Source organism: Lepidochelys olivacea (genome assembly GCF_965140295.1).
Source record: "Lepidochelys olivacea isolate rLepOli2 genome assembly, chromosome: 1".
Classification (NCBI taxonomy): Eukaryota; Metazoa; Chordata; order Testudines; family Cheloniidae; genus Lepidochelys; species Lepidochelys olivacea.
Window position 1 is genome coordinate 77742528 of NC_140411.1, and position 18718 is coordinate 77761245.

General features: G+C 40.5%; 2 protein-coding genes across 4 annotated transcripts in view; one reads left to right on the plus strand and one right to left on the minus strand.

Moving 5' to 3' along the window:
• The window catches only part of KLHL1 (kelch like family member 1), a gene marked incomplete at its 5' end in the record, with an annotated part of 430814 nt that extends 429194 nt beyond the window's left edge, over positions 1 to 1620 (minus strand). The window contains one exon of the mRNA XM_084617931.1: positions 1181 to 1620. Coding sequence (XP_084474057.1) covers positions 1181 to 1620 — 440 coding nt within the window. The remainder of the gene's footprint in view (positions 1 to 1180) is intronic.
• Positions 1514 to 18397, plus strand: LOC311515073 (uncharacterized protein). 3 transcript variants are annotated; one of them, XM_084617932.1, is made up of 5 exons: positions 1514 to 1642; positions 2404 to 2504; positions 3154 to 3236; positions 5109 to 5223; positions 14436 to 18397. In XM_084617932.1, the coding sequence occupies exons 2-5, from the start codon at positions 2445 to 2447 to the stop codon at positions 14493 to 14495; spliced, it is 318 nt and encodes a 105-aa protein (XP_084474058.1). In that variant the 5' UTR covers positions 1514 to 1642; positions 2404 to 2444; the 3' UTR covers positions 14496 to 18397. The 3 variants fall into 3 exon arrangements, 1 of the variants encoding a protein (XP_084474058.1); XR_014710035.1 differs by lacking the exon at positions 5109 to 5223; XR_014710036.1 differs by lacking the exons at positions 3154 to 3236; positions 5109 to 5223.
• The last annotated feature ends 321 nt before the right edge of the window (positions 18398 to 18718 follow it).

Consider the following 18718-nt stretch of genomic DNA (forward strand, 5'->3'; position numbering starts at 1 on the left):
CTGTAGCTGTGCATTGGGTTCTTCCGTCCTAAGTGCAGGACCCTGCACTTATCCTTATTGAACCTCATCAGATTTCTTTTGGCCCAATCCTCCAATTTGTCTAGGTCCCTCTGTATCCTATCCCTGCCCTCCAGCGTATCTACCACTCTTCCCAGTTTAGTATCATCCACAAATTTGCTGAGAGTGCAATCCACACCATCCTCCAGATCATTTATGAAGATATTGAACAAAAACCGGCCCCAGGACCCACCCCTGGGGCACTCCACTTGACACTGCTTAATTACATGCTACTCTTTTAATGAATACACTGTTAATTTTACTTTTCACTTCTTTTTACCCTAAGAAGTTAGAAAAAATAACTGAATAACGGGGGGGAGGGAGGGTCTGAAAAACACATGCCTGAAATCACCTTTCTCACCGTCTTAACTTGTAGTTTCTCAGGTATCTCCTTTCCTCTTTGAGCTGGACACTTCACTATTTTAAAGGTAGGTTCTCATTGTCCTAAATACTATATTGTTTCTGAACTTGCCTATACAGGTAAAGGAAATTGATTTGGAGAGAGAGAAAACGCTGAGCCACCATCTTTTAGTATTTAGGTAACAAATCTGAAAGAAAACAATGTGCCACATCTTCAGGTCATCTTTTTCTATCAAACCTTTAGGTTTTTGATGCTTTTATTAAGTAAGTCTTTTCCATTTCAAATGTCCATAGTCACATTTTCAGTAAACTTTTTTTTTTCAAGTTACCTTCCTTCCCGCCTCCTCACAATGTGTAGTAGCTAATCAGTTGGTTTTGATTAGCACTTGTCATGACACCAGCAATTTACGGGAGGGATGGATAGCAGATATGTCCTGCCCATTGCTGTAAAGAGCTAGAGGAAGGTCGAGAGTACACGTAGAAGCCAACCCCCCAGTGCAATGCTGGTGGCACAAAAGCAATGATCTAAGTCCCCAGGCTGATGAGCCTTGTGGAGCTGAGCTCCCTCCTGCCGGCACGGCCCACTTGCTAGCCCAACTAAAGTTGGTCACAACAAACCAACCAACAAGAAGCCTCCAAAGTTGAGGATGGCTTGGCCCATGAAAACGGACAAAGTCTGTGGAGCGTCAAACCTTAGACACCCTCCCCCCTTCCCTTTAACCTCACCCCGCACAGATGGGATGCGCCGCGCGGGTCACTGTACCTGTGTCCACATCCTTCACCTGTTGCTTGGCTGCTGCAGTCCGAACAGTCCGCCGGCTCCTCCTTCATCTCCTGCAGCATCAGCGACTTCTCCTGCTCTCGGGTGAGCTCCATCCCGCCGCGCACCTCCTCCTCCTCCAGGGTCTCCACGTAGAAGACGGTCCTGGGCGATGGCCGCTGGCCCAGCCCATGCCTGGTGGCGGGCAGCAGGGTCCCGTTCAGCGGGCTAGAGGAAGAGGATTTCTTCCAGAAGGCGCTGCCGCCCCTCTCCTGGTTCTTCAGCAGGCGGCTCTGGCTCGGCCCCCAGTGCTCGAAGCTGCCGTCCGGCTGCAAGCAGCCGCCGGCCACCGGCCCGGCCGGCGCCGATGGGTGGCTGAATAGTTTCCAGCGAAGGCGCAAGATGTGCTTCACGTCAAAGTCCTTCCTGCCCGAGCCTGACATGCTGCAGCTGCTTCTGCTTTGGGCAAGTGGCGGTGGGGGGGTGGGGGGAGAGGAGGGGGGAGATAGAGGGGCTCAGAGCACCGCGCGGGAAGGGGGCTGCAGCTGGGGAGGCACGAGCGGCGCGACGCGCAGCCTGACACTGCAAAATGGCCCAGGCAGGAGGGCGCCCGCTGAGCTGCCGCGCCCAGCCCCGCGCGCGCGCGGCGATGGCCCCTCGGCAGCTGCAGAAAGTCCCGGCTCAGCAGCCCCAGCCTCTCCGGGCAGAGCTGGGCATGCCGAGGGGCCGGGCCGAGAGCAGTGGCCGGGGGCGGGAGACACAGACGCAGGGAGGACGGAGAACGGAGGGGCGCACCGAGCTGGAGAAGCGATCAAGGAGAAGCGGGGGAGAGAAGCAGAGGCAGCTCTTAGGAAAGAGAGAGACGGAGAGACTTGCAAAGGAGAGGGGATGAGGGAGGCTGCTCAAGAAGCACTAATCTGATTCACAGACACAAGGCGAGAGCGGGCTCAGCCGTCGCCGCCAGGGTATAACGCTGGGGGGGGGGCTCTTCCTCCGCTTCGCATTGCTCAGTGACAGAGTAGAAGGAGGGAATAAAGTCACCCACCCAGCCTTGGTCTCTCAGGGGAGTCCCCTGCTTGCAGTTATCTGGGCAGGCAGAGCCTGGGAGCTGGCGAAAGGAGCAAGCGGGGCTTCTTTTATATACATCACGAGGCGGGGGGACTCCCGCTCCCCGCCTGTGAAGCTGCCAAGGTCTTCACTGTACAATTTTCCATCTGCCTCCTCAGCGCCTCCCTCCGAGCCGCCCCCTCCCCTGTAAGTGACGCAGATGTGCACTGGAGCCTTCAGAGAGGAGAGACAGATGCGTGCTTCAATCTTCCTCAGGCAAGTAAGTCTGCAGGTCTAACGGTCCTCGTCCCCCCTCCTTACCGGGCAGGTCTGGTCGCCTTTTGATTTTGGTTCTGAGACCGCTGCATGGCCCTGAAAGTAAAAAGGACGTCAAAAAATGCAGCAGCAGCAGTAAATAAAAGTGAATCACAGTGTGCAAACTTCATAGACTGTGTTCAAGTTGCAGGGTAACGACTAGCTGCTTCATTAGACTCCTGCCTTTGTGTTCTTGTAGTAGTAGAAAATACTAGATAGAGGGCCACCACACATCTAATTCTCACCCTTTGTCTCTGTCATTAATGCATTCAGACAGTAAGCCCAAGGGATGTTCAGTCACAGCAGAGAAATTTGCTTAGGGGTAGGTAAGCACTTGGGAGGGGTGTTGTAAAGGCCATTGTGCAACTGGGACATAATCACAGAATGAAAGGTTTTCTGGAGACAAGGCAAGGAGAGGAATACAGTGGCAAAACTGTATTGGATGTCCTCACCTTCTAGCTCATAAATCATCATATGCATGATGGAAGGCTGTAGGTAATAAAATGATACACACTGCACTTGCAAATTAGTTCCTTGTCTGAAATAAGTTGCTTGGAGGAGGAAGGAGGGCTTTTCTCATTAAATAATTGATAAGAAGCTCATGTTTTCCTCAGGATACTTCACTACTTTTACCCTGCTTTAATGAGCCATCAAAAGACTGTTACACCAAGCCCTTCGTGAATGCAAGTGGAAGAGGGTGAGACATGATTTTCCTAACGCAATAAGAGACAGCTTGAATAATCGTCCAGAAGAGTACAGAAGTCAAACATTAGCAGTTCTATTACTGTTCTTTTATATCATTATTGAGCTAGTAAAATCTAGTTATAAGCCAATATTGGAGTTTGTAGTCTAGCCTAGACAGTTATGTATTTTAATAGAACAAGGAATTCAGGACACAAAGCCCTACTTTCAACGGAAGAAAAATCACTACCGTACATTTTAAATATTGATTTATGCCATGACAGCTGAACTGTAAAGTCCCCCGTGCATTGATTTTGCTCTCAGTATTCAATGATAAAAAAAAATATTTAAAAAACCCTTTAAAGAGAACAGGAAAGACAGATTATTTTTTATCAAAAACTTAACTGAGTAACTGTGTCCCATTTGGGAGATTAGTGAAGGAAAGTGTACACCAAAAACAGGGCAGACAAAACTTAGTCACTTTAGAAACTTGAATGTCACATCTTTTGTGTAAAAACTATTTGTGAAGACACCAGTGTTAAATGTATGTTCCCCATATATCCTCAACATGTGGTAACATGCCATAGAAGATTGAACTATAAATGTGCAGTTAGTTTCAGATATTTTTCTGTATTTAACCCTTTTTAAAAATATTCTCTAAAGTTTGAAAAAAATTACTCTTGAGCTGAGTAGGATTGTATGTCACCAAATACGTTACAAAGTTCAGTGACAAGGCATTTGGCATCTGGTAATTATTATCTATTTGATTGTTGTGATGTAAACAGCTGATAGGTTTTAAAACATTAGCATCTCAACTCCACTCTAATATTTTTTCTATATGGTTATTACTTTTGGATACCTCAATAAATATAATTGATAGCATATTTAAACAAAACTAGCCAAATTTTCACATGTTATTCTAACTAATACTAACTAACTAAAGCATTTCTTGATAAAATAATTGATTTAGCCAACAAATTCTAGCAGCTTTTGAATAAAATGATGTGAAAAATTCTAAAAAAATTTTAAGCAAAGAGTATGCTCTTACTGACTTTGAACTGAGTAGTGAAATATGAAGTTCTTGGAATTCTTTCTTTCTTGTAACTAAATCATCAATATTTTGCTTACAGGATTAGATGGTAGCTTTAATATTAGTTGAATCAGCTGCTCATCTAGACACAGGTGTTGGCTGCAAATCAGGATGTGTTGCCTTTTGTCTTGGTATCTAACAGCATATAGTTCACCATACAGATCAGTGTGTATTTCAGATATGAACCCAGAGAAACACATTTTTACCATGTAGATGTGGAAATCCCCCATAGGCTTGCTACTTTGCTCCATATTCATCAATGTAAAAAATATCTCAATCACTATGTAGTAAGCAAGAACCACAACAAAGAAGTAGCCCATGTCATAATACAGGAACAAGTTGATTTCTTAGCACAAAGTAGAAAAATTTCCTCAAAACAATTTGCTTTACTTATGTTTTTGAGTTTTTGCTGTTGGTGCTTCTGCTGTATACAAAATTGTACCTTTAGAAACTCTCATGAGGGGTATGGGGAGGACACATTCTGCATCCTCATATGCCAAGATGATTACAAAATACATTTAAAATATATTTGTGTAGATGAAACTACTGAGCAGAAAATAACTTATAACAACCAGTTATTCTGTAGACTTAGTGTTGTAAGGAGGATACCTACCAAAAAGTAAAAGGTGAGGAGGAATACAGTTCTGTTCTGTTCCAGAGACCTAGAGATATTACACCAGGGATGTATAATAGGAGACTTCACATATTAAAGGAGTCAGACATGCTTTACATTGACCATAAATACTTTTGCTAATGAAGAAAAGAAGCAAGAAAAGAAAGGGATGCCTGTTTTTGCAGGAAAGCATTTTTGTGCCTAATACATCGGAGAAATTGTTCAAGAAGAGTTCATCCTTGCGAAAACATGCACCTTGAAAAGCTCCCAAGGTCACTGCAAGCTTCAGTTATCTGCCAGGTATTGTAAATGTTGGCTGTGAAAGTTTAACATGCGTATGTTATGTTTTTCATTCATTAAACTACATCTGTACTTGATTATCTCAGTGGCATTAAATTAGTTCATCTTCTCTACCCTTTCTGGCTTACACATAACCACACATGTTGGATGAGTATCCCTGGCCTCAAATACACCTTGTTAATTCACACCATTTTAATTTAGTTTACATGGAAGTGGCACATAGCTATTTTTTTCATGCATATTGCATGAAAATATATGATGAAGGGTCAAGACTTAGAGCTCTCCTTTGCATTCAGATTCATACTATCTTCTGTTTTCTGTCTTTCTATCTAAGTGTTGTGCTGGTGAATTAAAGCAGCATGACAGGGTTCCTAATGGAGTCTTGTGCCTGTGTTCCTTCCCTGTTTATAGGAAATTCTAACTAGGTATATGTATTCTTTTCATAACTCATTCCACTTATGATGGGAAAGTATTATCAGAGAGGGTTATACTGAATTAACTTCATCTCTTCTGGGAGTTCATTCCACTACAAACCCCCTTGACTATGTCTGTGAATTATTTATTTCTAGGTTTCATGTGCTTCATCTTGGGCTTTACCAGTTGTATTGTCCTAGATAAGAGCATCTGTTTTGGTGGGTCATAAACCAAGGCCATAAACGGCAACTGAAGCAGACTGTGAACCAGTGGAGGGATCATAGCACAGGGCGATGTGTTCACAATGGAACATCTCGCTGAGCATATGTGGAGTTATATTGTGTATGAATATCTGAATTGCAGTCACATTCAAGCTCAGATATAGTGAGTTGCAGCCATTTGTTCGGGAGGCATTGAAAATTTGGACAACTATGGTTAGATCCTTATCGGGGAGGAAGGGGTGATGTTTCCTAGCAAGCTGCAGATGGAAGATATTTTTTGCCACTGATATTATGTGATATTGTAGTATAGATTTGAATCTAGCAGTATTCCTTGGCTTCCTCTTATTTTGATAAACAGCAGCCGGAGGCCTTTGAAGGTGGGGCGGAAAGAGGGGACATTGTCTTGGCTACAATAGAGCAGGCTAGATTAAATGGTACTCAAAGAAATCTCTGCCAGGAAGGTTATATCAGGTACCCCATCCAAAATGAAATAATGAAGAATGTTGATTTTGTTGATGGCTGACCTTGCATTCAACAGCAAAAACTTGAGGCTGTGTAATGGGATCGGCATCTACCTCTCGTGCGTGCCCCCTTTTCTCTGGCCGATAGTTTCTGCAAACAGTCTTTTCATGGGGCAGGGGGAGCACCCACCTCTCATGGATGGCCCCCTTTCTCTCAATTAGGTGTGAGCCTGCTTTTCTTTTTCGGTCTTATATCAGGGTGGTGCCTGCCTCTCGCAAGCACCCCCCAGCCGCTGGTTCTCTCGGCTGGTCTTCGGCAGCTCAGCCCTGTGGCTGAGCTGCACATGCTGTCCACCCGTTCCAGGGTATACAGTTCAAGCTCTTCCGTGGACCTGGTATGGGGCTGTAGCTTGAAGGCTTCTTCCCCAAGGCACTGCCTTCTTCAACCACCCAGCTGGGGCCAAGCTGGGTACCCTCAGCTAGTGTCCTTTTCAGCAGCCCTCCCTGGGCTCAGTCTACTACCAGACCAGCAGAGCCCATCTCGGTACCCTCGCCTGGTCTGGTCAGGTCCTGGGCTTAGTCCCCTAGGCTCAGCCTGCCCACATTGACCTTTTCATGACCCTGCTACTGCTCTATCCAGCCAGCCAGGCATCTGGTCATTGGCAGCCTTCCCTGGGCTCAGTTCTGCCTGATGAGCTCTCTGCTGTGAGCTGCCCATGGCCTGCTGCTCGTTTAGCCAGCCAGGCACCTGATCCACCCTTGTCAAGTTCCACACAGCAACTGCAGGCTCCGCTCTGCTGCTTGCCTTTTATCTGGCCTTTCTGGCCCCTTATTGGTCACTCCAGTAGCCCCTCTGATTGGCTGCTCTTCTGCAGCCACTATAGGCTGCCCGGAGGCCTTCTCGCTGCTCAATTCTGGGACAGGGTGTTGTAGACCCTCAAGGCCTCCACCAGGGGGCTCCAGACCTAGTCCACCTTGCCACAGGTTGCTATCAATGAGCCAGCTGAACTATATATAGAAAAGCATGTTACTGGAGACAATAGAATGAGAAATTGGTGGAACTAGACAGGCCATAGGACTATTTGAAAGGTCATCAATTGCTGAGTAAATGCCATTGTAGTATGTGGCAAAGGAATATGCATTACATTAAAGACATCTGTCTTTCAAACTTTCTAATTGTGCTCAAGCATCTATAAACAGTAAAGTAATTTGTGCTACATGTAGATCAGGGGTTCCCAAACTTGGTTCATGGCTTGTTCAGGATAAGCCTTTGGTGGGTCGCAAGACACTTTGTTTACCTGAGCGTCCACAGGTATGGCTGCTTGCAGCTTCCAGTGGCTGTGGTTCGCTGTTCCTGGCCAATGGGAGCTGCAGGAAGTGGTGGCCTGGCCCACGCCGATTCCCGCAGCTCTCATTGGCCAGGAACAGCGAACTGCGGCCACTGGGAGCTGCGAGCGGCTGTGCCTGCGGACGCTCAGATTAGCAAAGCATCTCACGACCTGCCAGGGGCTTACCCTGCACAAGCTGCAAACCAAGTTTGGGAACCCCTGATGTAGATGTACATAGTTTGGCAGATTATTGAAAACTGCGTAACTCTTCTTGGTGGAAAATAAAGTGACTGATAATACCGGAAAGTAAAATATCAAATGCATGGTATCAGATTACTCATAAATATTTTATGTTTGATGTGTAAATGTAATTAAGCTTAGGGTACAGTATAGACACATACAGCTAATGATCTTCCAAATACATCTTGGGATGGATGCAGTGCCAAAGAATGGCCACAACTTGTTCCATATCAGGTAGCCCGCAGGGGACCAGCAGCACTCCTCAAGAAGTGGGTGGCTTAGGCCACATAGGGAATATAGCCAACATAAGCACTGATTCAGCCCATGTGAAGCATCCACCGACACTCCTCTAGAATCTCTGAATGATTTTAAAATTGCCCTTTATAAGCAGACACTTTGGAGGGAAATTTGGAATGTGGCAACGAGGACATAGGGAAGTCATTGAAGATTGGGGAAAGAAGTTGTGTGGTGGAGATAAGAGACAAACCAGTTCAATTTCTTTGCTTGGAGCACATCTACAATTCATTACATTCCTGGGAATTCAGTTTTCACAGGTTTATATTAATGTATTGTGTTAAGAAAGTGGTATTTTTGTTACCTCTGTATTCCTCAATGAATGAAATGGAGCTCTCGGATTGTTGTGTTTTGTTTTGTTGTAAGATTTATAAATATTCTAATTGTACATACCCTACCTATAGTGATGTACAGACAAGTTATTTAAATATATATATAGAGAGAGAGAGACTGAATTATTTAACTTTTTTGAATCTAGTCTGGATATTTTTTTTAAAAAAGTATGGATGACAAGCTTTGTAAAGTGTTTCCTGATACAACATATGAAGGACACTATATAAAATTAAATTGTGTTAAGAGCTACTTCATTCTGAGGGACAGTTAAATGCATATCAGTTTGTTGCTCCTTTACCTTAGACCTTAGTCCATCCTGTGCTTTGCTGCACATTGGGCTACCCACATTTGCCATTCTTGCCTGTCAACTGCCCTTCTCTCCAGATCTTCCTATTTATTGTTGAGGGGCATCATGTTGTTCAGAACTGTTCGTTTCCATATTATTCATGGTCTTCCTCTCTTTCTTCTTGCGTTTTTTGGCTTCCCTTCAAGGGCGGTATTTGGTAAGCATTCTTTTTCCATTCTCAGCACATGTCCCAGCCACTGATGTCTTCTTTTGTGTTTGTCAGAGGGTACCTTATCCAGCAATTTTTCTGACTTCTTCATTTGTCTTCTTAGTTCTATATGATATTCCCAATATTCTTCTCAGACATTTGTGATGAAATGCATCCAGCTTTTGTGTATCTTTCTTGTCTTACTGCTATATGTTGTGATGGCGATAACAATTGCTTTGTACACATTCAGTTTTGTCTTGAGGAAGATGTTTTTGAGTTGCCAGATGTTTTTGAGTCTTCCAAATGCAGCGTGTGCCTTTCTGATTCTTATTTTCTCAGAACTAGTACCATCTTGGCTGATAGTACTTCCAAGATACGTAAAATTGTCCACCTTCTCCAGTTTCTCATCTTCAGTTTTGTCCCCATTAACATGACTTTACATTTCTTTGTGTCTCAAACCTATCTTCTCCATTAATTCTTTTACTTAGTTTCTTCATTTTTGTAGTCCGTTGGCATCTTCACTGATAAGAGCGATATCAGCTCCTTTAGATTAGGTGAAATAAAGTTCAGAGAGCTTGTAATAAGAAGTCTTAAAATGCAGTTTTTTTCTTTGTACTATGTATTTTGCAGTTTTATGAAAAATAATATGAAGAGCAAAGTGCAAACACCAAGCCTTTGTTAGCAGCCTGTGTGCTTCTAAATGCTCTTTTTCTTCTGCAATTTACTGTTATATTAAAATATGTTAAAACATAGAGCAAGTAGCATCAAATAACTTCTAATCAACTGCTAGAAAAACATGGACCTTTATGTTCCCTTACTGTTGCAAAGTATGAACAAGATTGATATAACACAATTCTGTAATGTTAAAATGAATGGGATGAATCCAGGATGTGACCGGAATATTAGACACACAAAAAATGATTAGGAGAAGGAAATCCATTTTGCACATCTCTTAAATGCCTGACCACTTAGCAGGATGGGGTGTTGAATTGGCCAGATGAAGATAAGGCTTTCTTCACTTTCTTCTTTTCCTCCTCCTCACATTTCCTTTTGGGCACAGGGTCCTTAGGACCTCAGGTTTTGGCCACACTGCATCCAAGTGCAGAGATGTCATAGACAGGACTGGATACATTCCTGTCTTGCATTCCTGTCACTCCTTTACCTTTGGAGGGAATGCAGCAGGTGCTTATCATTAGCTGCACGTTCCTCTTCCTACTGAAGGTGTATTCTGACCCCCTTGCATGAGGCGCTATTCAGCAACAGAAATCTACTCCACTGCACTTCACTTATTATTTATTTTTTCAGTCGGTGCTTGTATTCTTGGCTATGGACAGTTTTAGGTAATAGCTCTTTGACAATAGGAAGATACTTTTTCCTCAAGAGAAAATTCTCCAGAGGTTTATGGGTTTGTTTTTTTTTTCCACTTCCTTTCAGCAGCTAAAAGGTGTTGTTTGTATTTGTTTGGTTGTCTTTTTATTGTTTGGTTGTTTGTTTTTTCACAGTTTTGTAGCTGATTAGGCTATGCAGGTCCAACTAGCAACACACTAGCCAATTTAGGAAGACTGCTTGTAACTGTCTTTGTTTGTGTTATTTGTTTGTTTCTTTTTTCGGGGGAAGAGTTCAAGTCAACCATATGTGCATCAAAGACTTAATCCTCTTATGAGGAAGTGGTAAAAAGTTATTTATGTTGCAGAGCCTAATGTCTTCTTGTTATTGTTATTATTATTTATTATATTGATGAAGGGAGCAGGGGGCTAGGAAACCTTCCCTGCTCTGGTCAGTGAACAGAGGGCTCTCATGTTGTGTGAGAGTCTAATAGCAGAAACCCACACTGGCTATTTCTGATGGGTAGCGGTAAGAGGATTTAATTTGTAATGTTGATTGGCTATTAATAAAGTTGTATTCTTAATTTAACCACATATATGGTTGTCTTGTGTCTTATACCTCAGGATGCCACAGACAAGCAATTTATATACAGCTTGGACAAGACTTTACCTCGTTCCTGGAGAACCATTACTTTTAGCGAAGCTCTCAGTGCATACACAGCACAATGCAATAAAGTTCTCTCAGAGTGTCCATTTCCCAATCAGACAGAAAACATGGAGTTTTGATATAATCACTCAAACAAATTGAATGAGTGATACTTCAGATATCTAATCCTTCATATGTTTGCAATAAATGCCTAGTTATTAAATCAAATAAAAGCAGATGTATATATTAATGTTTATTTCACTTATTCACACCTGAAACTGTTTCAGTTGAATGTCCAAGCATGCAAATATGTTCAGATGTATACATTCAGAGAACATTTCACGCTACTTAAATGGAGCATAGGTAATTGGGAAAGACACTTTAATGTTACAAATATCTGGGAGACATTTTTCTCTAATAAACGGAATGATTTTTTTGTCACTTAAATGGGATTATCATAATTGATTGAGCCATTTTGGGGGGATGACTTTCTACCTAAATGCCATGCCACTTACAATAATAAAGGTTAATATTAAAGTTTAAGATCACAAATTGTTCCAGTTTCTGTTGTTTGACTATTTCACGTAATGACAAACATGAAATGTCCAATAATATATTTTTCTGATATTTTTTCATTGTGATATTTTAGAGAGAAATTGGTGAAGCTGGTGGCGTTTGCGATTTTACAAGCCTGTAACTGTTTTTTATATTCAAAAAGGTTTCATATTTGTTATGGGTTCACAAATGTTATTTAGTTATGTTAACTACATTATAGTTTTATTCACTGTGCCAAGATCTCCTACACTAATGCAGTCTGATAGATTTTAGTATAGTGAGAACAGAATTTGTAACTGAATTTTAATTATCATTTTCATACATACACTTATCACAAAATCCTATACATTAAGTACGCTGTAGTTATTTTGCATAATTTAATTTACATAAAAATAACTTGTATGGAGTATCTGTTTTGCTTGCTGCAATGTTCCCAGTTGTACAAATGGGGACACAAATACCTTTATTCAATGAATAGTCCATTTGACAACAATAGAACTACTCATGAATAAAGTTACTTACATTTAGGTGTTCTAAGTCAGTAGTTTTCAAGTAAATCATGGTGGTTGGTTTGATAGGCCTGTTAAGATCATGTCAAGACTTATTTTCTGGGAAGTGAATTTGCTGCATCATCAGCCTCCAGTCTATTATCTAGGAGTTTTGCAAAGCAACCAAATAGCTTTTCCTCTGCATATTTACCAGTTTTGTTTAAATTTGGCTGTTAGATCAATGTCAAGATGTGGTTTAGAACAAAAATAATGTCAATGTTCAACATATACATATATTTAGAGATATTCTTGATGGCTTAAGGTTCTTAGAGTGGAGATCGATCAAAATAGAAACTTTGTAAATTCTTAATTTAAGAATATTCTGTTTCATTGTGATATCTCACCTGCTTGCTCTTAAAGTTTAGGGATTCAGTCATCTCCTCATCTTCTTTGTAATCATGGGAGTATTTTTACCACCCACAACATCCCTGTAAGTTGGGTAAGTTAGTAAGTGGTGAAAATAAGGCAGAGAGATACGAAGTGGACTGACAAAATCCATTTCATGCATCTTGAAGGAATCTCACTTCTTTGAGACCCCAACTGGATTTTGTGATTTTGAAATGACAAACTGAGAGACAAAAAGGATCTGAATTTGCATCCTTTGCACACCCTGGTGTGTATTTATTTTTTATGAATCATCCAGGTAAAGTCTATAACATGGATACGTGCTCACCAACATGAGCATTGGTTACTTAATTGGTCCCTGAAAGAAAGATTAAAAGGGGGCAGAGTATATTTACACATCACTGTCTTAATAACAACATGTGTTTGACTATATAGTATAGCATACAATATAATCACCACATATGTTTCAGAGTTTGGTTTATCTTTGATCATTAAAAACTCAGTACATTTAAAAGAATACAAAATGACACTTGTGAACCTGAATTAAGTATGGAACACACAACATGTAACAGTGATATTCCTTTCAAAATATTTATTGAGTGGCATAAAAATTAATTTTACTTAGTCTCACCTAAAGACTGTAAGCAGCAAATAAACAGTCTACTTACATTTTAACCCACATTTATAAAATGCAACTTATTAAATGTTAAAGACTCAGTTCAAGTAAAATGAGTTACAGTGGTATTCTTTAATTTTCCGGTTAATTGTTTATCATAAAAATGAACAGGTTGTATGATCTTACTTCAAAACCAATATTAGTTATTATAAAAGAAATGGCTCCAGATGAGAACCTTTGCTAGTATGACACTCAACTAAATTTCAGTAATTTAAAGTTGGAATATTTTCAGTTTCTGGGCCATCTCACAAGGATGATTGTCCCAAACTGGAGACAGTCATCCTTGTGAGATGATCACATCATGCAGAAACTTCCTGGTGATGTGATGCATGCATACTTTGAATGTCATACAAACCCTGTTCTTGTCAAAACAGAATATTGCATACCAGTTTGGTGCAGCAGCTCCCACACTAATCTCATTCACACTGACATTAATGCTGCTCCCAGGATTGTAAGTGGCTCTGAAATCAGTTTTGGCAGGCATTGGATTAGCCAAAGTCAGGCGAGATGCTGCTGTGGTCCAAGAGTATAACAAGATCCTGGCCACCCTGGACCTGCCAAAACACCAGCCTCAATGTATTGCCACTCTCCCTACTCAAATCCAGGAAGTCTTTCTGAGTATATGCATCAGTGCTACAGGCCACTCGAAAAGTTGCCAGCACTTGCTGGCTTGAATTGTGGGCTGCTTTGTCATCCGAGATAAAGATCTGATTGAAGAGCCAACACAAGAAATCCTGTGATTCTGCCTTCACCATAGGCTGTACACTGTACTCAGCTGCATTCATACAATGTAAGAAAGATGTGGATATCTCCTCCATAAATGGAAAATCAAAGAATCACCACATTTTGACTGTGATAAGATACAAACTATGTCACACATCAGGGACAGTTGCCCCCATTCATGCTTACAGTGGTGGAACAAGGGGGATCCATCTAGCTACCCCAGAAGAATTAGAATGGCGTTCGAATTTTAAGATTTAAGTATAATCCCAGCGTGTTGATTTACAAATGCCATATGAAAGAAGATATACCATGTGACCAAACTAGAACTCAATACAAAGATTTGTAATAGTTTAAGAAAGAAGAGCTTGTGCTCTTCAGATAAACTGGTGTTTTCAGTTAGGGAAACATTAAACCAGACAAATAAAAAAGCCGTGTGTGTGTGTGTGTATGCACGCACAAGATATAATTAATATCAATAGGTATTTTTTTAGAGAAAAATATTCAGAAGGACATCCACAATCTTATTCTTTCATTTCTTAAAAGTGATTATTTTCTATTCCCATTTGAATAGTTTTGGGGCTCCCATCTAATTTCCTCCTCTTTTTCAAGGAAGAAGACTCCTCATCAGCAGAAGGCAGCAGCAGCACAGAGCAGCACATGGTGCATTGAGACAGAAGGCAGGCTGCTGTTACTATGTCATTTTGAACTTCAGCAACAACCTAAGAACATTTTATATATATATATAAACTGAATTGATAAAAAATCCTCTTAGCTTCCATGCATTACAGATCTGCTGCTAGAAACAGTAATAGTTTGTGAGGTACTGGGTTGCCACATTTATGGCCTCCCAAAAAGAGGGGAAAAAAACTGAGAGAGGGATAGGGAGTATTCCTGGATACCCCTGTGGAGGTGCATATAGTGAAGCCAACCCATTAAGCACTATCTTCCCAGCTTCCAAGCTGTTCACTTGTCTCAATTCTCCTGCCTGCCAGCCTTAAGCTTTGCCTTGAAGAGAAGGGCATAGAAAATGGGGCTGTCTCCTAATCCAGGTGTGCCATTGTCAACCTCTTTTCTTTTTCTGACGTTACATGTGCCAGCTGACTTTTATATATATAAATGTATTTTTTGCCTAGGAATGGCAAGCCTGCCTGCAACATTTGTATTAAAAAAAATATAATTCTGGGTTGCAATTTAGGAGGAGTATACCTCACCAATTCTAGGGGACAGCAGTCACTAATTCCTAGTGCTTATAAAAGCATATATTGGACCAACCATAGAAATGTTTGTTATTGTAACTAACCTTGTTTCTACCCATTTGTGTAATCACTTGCCCATGAGGACACTGCCAGACAGCATGTCAGCAAACATTGAAAACATTTAGGAATTGGTTTTCATCCTTAGACAATGCATCACAAAGCAAATGATCCCATTACAAAAATGCTTCACAACCCGCTAATTTATTTTGATAAAAAATTCTTCTTTTGACCTATGTGGCCCAAACCAGGAAACAACATAATTGCAGGATATACACATAAATAATAGCTTATGGTTCTTCCTGAGATTTTCAACACATTCCATCAAACTAACAGATTTTTATCTTTGTATACTTATATACAATGCATACTGGATTATCTGATAACTGGTTAACTAAAACATGACATCCACTGATGGAAGTAAGTCCGATACTTTGCATCCTCATTTATCCCATATTTCTGAAATTTACTGGAAAAAATGAGATTTTTGTATAAAAAACAAATGCAAACATTCTCACTTGCTTGGGACTGATCGTTGTTACATTTAAAAGTAGAGTTGCAATAGAAAACATTATCTACAATGTCAAGATACAACTATGAGAATGTTGTTTCTTCAATTGCAATTAATCCAAGTTGCACCATTTAAAATGGCTTTTGCTGAATATAAAACTAGACATGTTATGCGTATCTTTTGTTACAGTCTGATTTTCTTTCTCTATTCTTAATCTAGTTTTTACTGAGACCACTTTTATCTAAGATAGCATTGGGATGTCCTAATGAGGATTCCAAGTACAAAGAAAAGAAGTCAGGCAGAAAATATCGTACTTATCTAGAGTTCCTGGCCACTCAGATACTATCAGTACATACAGGGAAAGCATACAAATATATGGAAAGATGTTTGACCATGCAGAGTGGCAGGAACAGGGAACCAAATGTGGCACACTGTATCTGTATTTTTATTATAATCTCTGTCTTCTTTATTTTAATTATATTTCTGTTGGTTACTTATGTTAAAATGTGAAATAAGACTTATGTATTTTAAAGAAAATGTCCACAGACAAGGAAAATTGGCTTTATAGAATTGTAAAGCTGTAAAATGTAGAGTAGCACATTGTTGACAGAAACATTGCTAAACAATTCATGTGCATCAGATTCCAAATTTGTGGCTGCTGATATAATCCTAAATAGGATATAGGTCCTCATTGCAGAAATGATAACCGTGTTTTTATTGATCTAGAGAGAGGTCAAAGTAAGACAATTCTGAATTTATTATTAAAGCTTAGTACCACAAAGACATTTTCTGTTCCTCATTTTGATGAGAAGAGAGCATTTTAGCTTCTGAGAATGCACTAAGAATATAGTAATTTCAGGAGATAAGGTGTAGCTGTATTATACAAAATAATTTACAAGCTTACATTGTTTCTACTAATATCTGATAACAAAATCAAGTTAATTTTACAAACTGAAGTTCAGCTCCTGCTAAGCAAAGAATCCTTATATGCATCCCTTTAAAGTCCAGAGAATGCAAGCCCTCAATTCACTGTACTCCACTGAAAGACTGTAAGATCAATCCCTAAGTGAGACAAAAACAAAGGGCCACATTTTTCAAAAGTGCTCAGTGCCCACAGTTGGGACTGGATATTCTAAAGATCTCAAGTCCATTTGAGGGTAAAATTCTCTGCTGCACCACGAAGAGGAACAGCATTGAACTCACAGCCCAGGGGAAGTCACATTTGGGCCCTCCCAATTCCTGGCTAATTTATGGCAGTCTGTCCTCAGCTTCCTGTGGATGGCAGCACTGCTCAGAAACTCTGAAGTGCTACATAATGCAGACCCATCCTCAGCACCTTATGCCTGGGCTTGTGAAGGAATCCTCAGAGGACAGATGCCTGCCACTTTCTTCCTCAGTTACTGCACTGGGTGAATTCTCCGCTGGGTGGATCCAGGGCTTTTAGGGTACCTTTATTCCATTCCAGACTTTTTACTTGGAGAAAAGCATCTGGAGTGGAGGTGAAAATCTCACTACAAGCACACACACACACACACACAAAATTAAGTGGATAGTGTTTCAAACTTGTTCAGCACCCTGGGCTCCCTTGTTCTTAATTTTTGGTGGAAGAGGCTTTTAAAATACAGTTAGAAATCTGGCATGCAACTATGATAAAGTGCAAAGAAAGATAATGGAATAAAATACAAATAGTATCAGGCAGATTTTTCCCTTGGGTAACTTGACTGATATCAATGGCATTATATCAAGAGTGAATTTGGACTGGCATGCTTATTTAAACCACCATGTTTAAATAGCACCAACCAATCCTTAATTACATGTTCTCTGTTCTATTATATTAAATAGAAAAGCAAAGTAATAAAGAAAGACTACTTTACATTTATGCATTTTTATTCATATCATATCTGATGCCCTACTACTATGCCCTGTCTTGTTTTTCATGCCTACTTGTTTCCTTATTCTGTGACATATTTAGACATCCCTCCTATCAAATTCTAGCTACATGGTAAAAATAAATACAGTCATCCATTAAAATCTTTCTCTATGGAGAAAAGTTCAGTAGGAAAGGTTTATGTCTAACCTCAATTGTCAGATTTGTGTATAAATAGCTGTAAACCACACGCTCAAATCCGACGTCTTACGATTTATTATATGGTTTAATCGTAAAAGTCATTTGAAATGCAGTGGCAGTTAAAAAAGTGTGTCCAGTGTTAAAGAATTTTTCAAAATATCATATAAATCTGCGTTCTGACAGTTTTCTGTTGTGAGAAATCATGTAATTAGAGGAGAAAACAGCACTTTTAATCTGACACCACAGTATATAAGAAACCAGAAGAGGGGATGTTCCGTCAGCATGAGAGCTGTAAATGGAACAAAAAAAAATAGTTATCTTAAAAATCTTCCTAAATTTAGGCTCTCGTGAACATACAGCTAAGGGTAGCATAAAATCCTTTGTTTACCTGTAAGGGGTTAAAAAGCTCAAATAACCTGGTTGGCACCTGACCAAAAGGACCAAAAAGGGAAGAAGATCCTTTCAAATCTGTCGGGGGAGGTTTTTTTTGTTTGTGCTCTTTTTGTTGTGATCTCTCAGGACAGAGAGAGGGACCAAGCAGGGGAAAAAAACCTCTCCTAAAACCCTACCTGAAATAAGCATCTAAGATTGCAAAAAATGTAAGTAAAGCAAGGAAATGCATTAGATTATCTTTTGTTTTAGCTTGTGAATTTTCCCTATGCTAAGAGGGAGGTTTATTCCTGTGTTTTGTAACTTTAAAGTTTTGCCTAGAGGGGAATCCTCTGTGTTTTAAATCTTATTGCCCTGTAAAATTATCTTCTATCCTGATTTTACAGAGGTGCTTCTTTTACTTTTTTCTTTATAATAAAGTTCTGCTTTTAAGAACCTGATTGGTTTTTAGTCTCCTAAAAACCCAAGGGTCTGGTCTGTGCTCACCTTGCTTACCTATTTACTTGGTATATTGTTCTCAAGCTTCCCCAGGAAAGGGGGTGAGGGAGTTTGGGGGGATATTTTGGGAAAACAGGAAATCCAAGTGGTCCTTTTCCTGAATCTTTGTCTAACTTACTTGGTGGTGGCAGCACTACCATCCAAGGAAGGAAGGAGAAGGAAGAATTTGTGC